Source organism: Anopheles aquasalis, chromosome 3, assembly GCF_943734665.1.
Source record: "Anopheles aquasalis chromosome 3, idAnoAquaMG_Q_19, whole genome shotgun sequence".
In the NCBI taxonomy this organism is placed as follows: domain Eukaryota; kingdom Metazoa; phylum Arthropoda; class Insecta; order Diptera; family Culicidae; genus Anopheles; species Anopheles aquasalis.
This window is the reverse complement of record NC_064878.1, coordinates 54406049-54411048: the sequence shown is the minus strand read 5'-3', so window position 1 is coordinate 54411048 and position 5000 is coordinate 54406049. Positions and strand designations below refer to the sequence as shown.

The 5000-nt window shown below is 51.6% G+C and overlaps 2 protein-coding genes across 2 annotated transcripts in view; one reads left to right on the top strand and one right to left on the bottom strand.

Annotated features, from left to right (window-relative positions):
- Positions 1–1333, bottom strand: part of LOC126578676 (mitochondrial intermediate peptidase) — a 2569-nt gene extending 1236 nt beyond the window's left edge. The window contains exons 1-3 of the mRNA XM_050241490.1: positions 1073–1333; positions 465–994; positions 1–396 (exon numbers count right to left, since the gene is read on the bottom strand). The exon at positions 1–396 is cut by the window's left edge and continues 1236 nt beyond it. Coding sequence (XP_050097447.1) covers positions 1–396; positions 465–994; positions 1073–1219 — 1073 coding nt within the window. The 5' untranslated portion in view covers positions 1220–1333. The remainder of the gene's footprint in view (positions 397–464; positions 995–1072) is intronic.
- A 272-nt stretch (positions 1334–1605) lies between these two features.
- Positions 1606–5000, top strand: part of LOC126578677 (activin receptor type-1) — a 4118-nt gene continuing 723 nt past the window's right edge. Inside the window, exons 1-9 of the mRNA XM_050241491.1 lie at positions 1606–1740; positions 2327–2438; positions 2806–3113; positions 3189–3409; positions 3478–3692; positions 3766–3988; positions 4047–4234; positions 4311–4536; positions 4597–5000. The exon at positions 4597–5000 is cut by the window's right edge and continues 723 nt beyond it. Of these exons, the coding sequence (XP_050097448.1) occupies positions 1686–1740; positions 2327–2438; positions 2806–3113; positions 3189–3409; positions 3478–3692; positions 3766–3988; positions 4047–4234; positions 4311–4536; positions 4597–4749 (1701 nt within the window). The 5' untranslated portion in view covers positions 1606–1685 and the 3' untranslated portion in view covers positions 4750–5000. The remainder of the gene's footprint in view (positions 1741–2326; positions 2439–2805; positions 3114–3188; positions 3410–3477; positions 3693–3765; positions 3989–4046; positions 4235–4310; positions 4537–4596) is intronic.

Below are 5000 nucleotides of genomic sequence, written 5' to 3'. Positions count from 1 at the left end.
CTGGCCTGCAGGTAGGTGCGCTTGAGTGAAGAGGTAAAGTACGGTGTGTCCCAGGCTGCCAGTGGCATGTTGGACCCACACTCCGCGGCCTTCATTTTGCGCATCACAGCGAAATCCTTCTCGGCCCGTGGACGGAGCTGTTCGTTGAGTGTCTGCAGGAACTCGCTCACCATCTCCGGTGTTTCCATCGTGCTGGCCTTCAGGGCACGGTGAGCGTACGTAGGGAAGCCGCAAACCGTCGCTAGCTGCAACCGTGCCTTCAGCAGCTCCGACAGTAGATGCTCCTGCTGCGCATCCGGATACAGGAACAGCCGATAGGCGGCTTCACGGGCCATACTGTTGGCCGAATCGGCGTACAATCCCGACACAAGAATGTTATCACCGTCCGCGGAGAAGCTAAGAAGGAAAGAAAGATAACATTAAGAAAGTACTGGGGCCACGACGGTGATGGTATAGTCACTCACAAGTGTCTGATGGCTTCGGGAAGCACATTCTTGGAGATGCTTCGCGGGTGTACCGCACCGGCCATGAACCGTTGGCCAAGCTGCAGAATGCAATCATTCAGATACACCACCCGCTGCCGGTCGGATTCCTTCAGGTGGATACCACACTGTTCGAAATCGAACAGAAACAGACTGGCCACATGTTTGTCGACGTCGGTCGTCTCCATCCGGTCACCTCCCTCCACGACCGCTTTCAACGCACGGTACAGCGGTTTGTGGGTGTTCAGCTTCTCCACGATACCGCTAATCGAGATGCAGGCGTCCTCGGCCGCATGGCAAAAGTTCGGTACCGGATGGGCCAACCGGATAAATTCGGCCAGATCGGCCACCTTACACAGCGTATCGGATAGCTCGTCGAAGATGGTGACCATCTTCCGTGTCCGCGTAGCGGATGTCGCTTCCTCGATCAGATCATCCGTTTTGAAGATTGCTTTCTCCTTGAGCGCATAGAATCCTTCATAGGACGTGAGCTCGGGCACGCCAAACAAACCCTACAAGAAACGAAAGGATGAAGGTGAGCAACAAAGTGTAGATATCGCCTTCCTTCCTCCGGTCAGACAGACACGAACCACTTCGTTACGCGTGAAGTTGATCCGCTTTTCGGGCCGTGTGTTGAACGCCGTCGTTAACGGTGACCAGGTGCTGACTCCTCTCCGGTGGTGGTGGTACCGGACGGACGAAAGGATGGCCGAGATCCGGTTCGTCCTGCGTAACATCCTGCGTGGTTGTCGCACGGGATTCTCCTCAGCTGATCGGTTCGGAAAGCGAAAAACACGTCGTCCTCTGAGCTATAGATAGCGCAGGTGCTGGCTGTTTTCAAAACAAATCGTTTGACATCCAAACAGACAACCGTATCCGTATCCGAGATGTTCCTTTTTCAAGCCCGGACAGAAATAAGGTTTTCCACACTCCAATTCAATTTATTTTAATGCGATTTCAGCGATTTTAATGATTTAGCTTTAATGATTTTCTAACGATTTTACTGTGAAACGAGGAGCGATTGTTGCGGAACCGGTTCAAACCGATTGGGTGATTTCAACGCGACGTTATAGACGCATCCTTGGTTTTTGGCATTTTACTTCGCACCTCATTCGTCGGATGCGGAGGAGGAGAGCTGGGTAGAAAAAGCAACAAACCACCAACAAGCATCGAAAACGGATTCTCGGCGAAAAGAAGGCGAAGATGGCGTTAGCACGGCTGCTCCTGCTTTTCGTTCTTACGCTAAATATCTGCAAAGGTAGGCCTCGATTTGTGTCTCGAAACGTTCAACAAGCAAGTGCGAACGGTTTCCAGGTGGTCCAGCGAGAGGGCGTCTTGGTGTTGCGCCTTGACGAAAGTCCCAAACTTTACGTACCCGAGCCCGAGTCAGAATCCAAGATTCTCGACGAATATCAACACGCAGCATAGCTTTATTTCCGTTTCCGTGTTTTGTGGTGTGAAAAGAGTGTGTTTATCGGTTTTCGGAACCGGAGTGGAAGATCTTCCAATGGCGCCTCCGGTGCGAAGGCGAAGGAGAAGAATGCAGACGAAAAGATCAACGCAAGCCCCCGTCCCGTTACTGGTGGCGCCGTCGGGTGTCCGGTGGTGGCGGCGGCGGCGGCGATGATCGTTAGTGCTGCTTCCTTCTAGCCTCGTCGCCACCAGACAGACAGACATGACTCCAGCCTGTCGCGACGATATACGTTCTCTCGGGCGTTGATGTCGTCAGGAGGAGCGCGTCACGCATCTAGCAACCCTGCGCGTATGGCGTTCTGCATTTGATTCTTAACTTCTACTTTTTATTCTTTTCCTTTCCGTTTTATGCTCGCGATCACGGCGTTAAGGTGATTTCGATGGCAAGCTGCTGGACGAAACGGACGATACGGATATGGAGATCGAGCTGGCGCACGTGAACCGTAACGTGCCAGCACCGAATTCCATCATACCACATCAGCGGTAAGTGTTTTCGAGGGAGGGTGGTCTGAGAAAGTTGAAGATCAATTGCAGGATAATCCCGGTACACTTTTCCATGTAAATCATCTCGTTTAATACTCTCTTCCCCTTCGTTAACGTATCGCGTTACCGCGCAGGAGACATGCCAAGTCGAAAAGACGTATAAAACGAAGGTAAACACGGTTACTACGGCCCGCAGCTAAGTTGGCTGTGGTGGCATTTCGGTTTCGATTATCGATTTTATACGTTCCATAGTTTTTGTCTCTTCTTTTCGGTTTTGCCTTTTGCACAGTTCTTCGTTTTATGCTTTCTCATTGTCATGTTGTACCTGTTTGGTTCTCCCATTTACTAAACTCCTTTCCTCTCGTAGGTACAAGTGCCTTTCCTGTGAACCTCCAGATTGCACTACGGTCCACTCGCACCACTGCCAGAGTGCGATCCAGTGCTGGAAGTCGAGGACGCGTGATCAGGAAGGTAACGAGAACGTACAGCGCGGTTGCACGACCGAACACGACCAGCTGCCACTGTACTGTAATCAGAATCAGAAGACCAAGAACGGAAACAACAGCGGTGGACCGAAGAAACGGCATGTGAACTCCTCTGGCACGTATAACATCGAGTGCTGCACGGGAGATTACTGTAACGATGGGGAGTTTCCGGAGTTGCCATCACTAAACGGTAATGTAGTCCAGATTCCTAGCTACCAGGCTGACTAGAGACGTGACCGTATTGTTCTCTACACTCTTCTTGCAGTCCCCGAAACCGAAGAGCACGATCCGTTCGCAGGCCGGATAGCTATTGCCGTGCTTGTACCGTTCGGATCGATCTTGGCCATTACCGCCGCTGCCGTGTTTTGCTTACGGCGTGCACATGCAAAGCGTGTGAATGCAACCCGCACCAAGTACGATCCGGAAACTTACTACACCAACGATGATGTGCTGCGTGCTACGAGTGCTGGTGATAGTACGTTGAGGGTGAGTAGTGGGAGCCAACGTGATCGATGGTTTGAGCGAATGTACTAATAAACTTGCCCCCTTTGCAGGAATATCTACAACATTCGGTAACGTCGGGCTCCGGCAGTGGTCTCCCGCTGCTCATACAGCGCACGCTGGCCAAACAGGTTTCACTCTGCGAGTGCATTGGCCGTGGTCGGTATGGTGAGGTTTGGCGTGGCATCTGGCACGGGGAAAGTGTTGCAGTTAAGATTTTCTTTAGTCGCGACGAAGACTCCTGGAAGCGAGAGACGGAGATTTATGGGTAACTAGAGTGGATTCCGTGCGTCTCAAGTGCCGAGTGGCTGACTCGTGAATTGTGTCGTTCTCTTTCTCAGCACCGTCCTGTTGCGGCATGAAAACATTCTCGGATACGTCGGCTCGGATATGACGTCGAGAAATTCCTGCACGCAGCTGTGGCTCATTACGCACTACTTTCCGCAGGGTTCTTTGTACGATTTCTTGAACCGCACCGCCATCACCACGCACCAGATGATCACGATTTGCCTGTCGATTGCCAATGGGTTGGTACATCTGCATACGGAGATCTTCGGAACTGAGGTAATTTATTTGCGCAGCGGTACACGAGGAACGCTTTAAACCAATTCGTTGATTTCAGGGTAAACCGGCCATCGCACATCGTGATCTGAAAACGAAGAATATTCTCATCAGAGCGAATGGTACGTGTGTGATCGCGGACTTTGGATTGGCCGTGATGCACAGCCAGACGACGAACAAAATCGACATCGGTAGTACGGCGCGCGTCGGAACGAAACGTTACATGGCACCGGAAGTGCTGGATGAAAGGTAAAGATCACGGAAAGGAATAAGAGAACGAGATCTTAAGAGATTGATCACCTAATTTGTCCGCTATTCCACACAGCATCAACATGGAGTGTTTCGACGCGCTGCGTAAGGCCGATATCTACGCGATTGGGTTGATCTTCTGGGAGGTGTGCCGCCGCACGATATCCTGTGGCATTGCGGAGGAGTACAAGGTGCCGTATTACGATTACGTGTCGTCCGATCCCAGCTTTGAGGAGATGCGGAAGGTGGTGTGTGTGGACAACTATCGACCGTCGGTACAGAACCGTTGGACCTCCGATCAGGTAACTGTAGGGGATACGTTTCGTAGAAACAGACCGTTTGAACTTGCTCTCTCGCTACAGATTCTCGCCGGGATGTCCAAGTTGATGCGCGAATGTTGGCACACGAACTCGAACGTACGGCTACCGGCGTTGCGCATCAAAAAGACGCTGCTCAAGTTGGCCAGTTCGGATGAAACGCTTAAAATCAATCCAGACGGTGACTTTATCGTGTGATCCGGCACCAGTTTTTGTTGCTTTAACGGAGAACCCCTTCGAATCACACGCTCATGACCACCCGGTGGCCACGTGTTGATCCTCCACACCACAACCTATCCGTTTTTGGCATCTACATATTAGCCCTTAGTAGTATCGCGAGATGCCTTACGGGGCTGCTAGGTGGCGAGTACGAGTTTCGCGTCCGAGTATAGGCACTGAAATTAATCGCTCTCCTCCGATTAATCTGTTAGATATCGTGTTTGGTCATA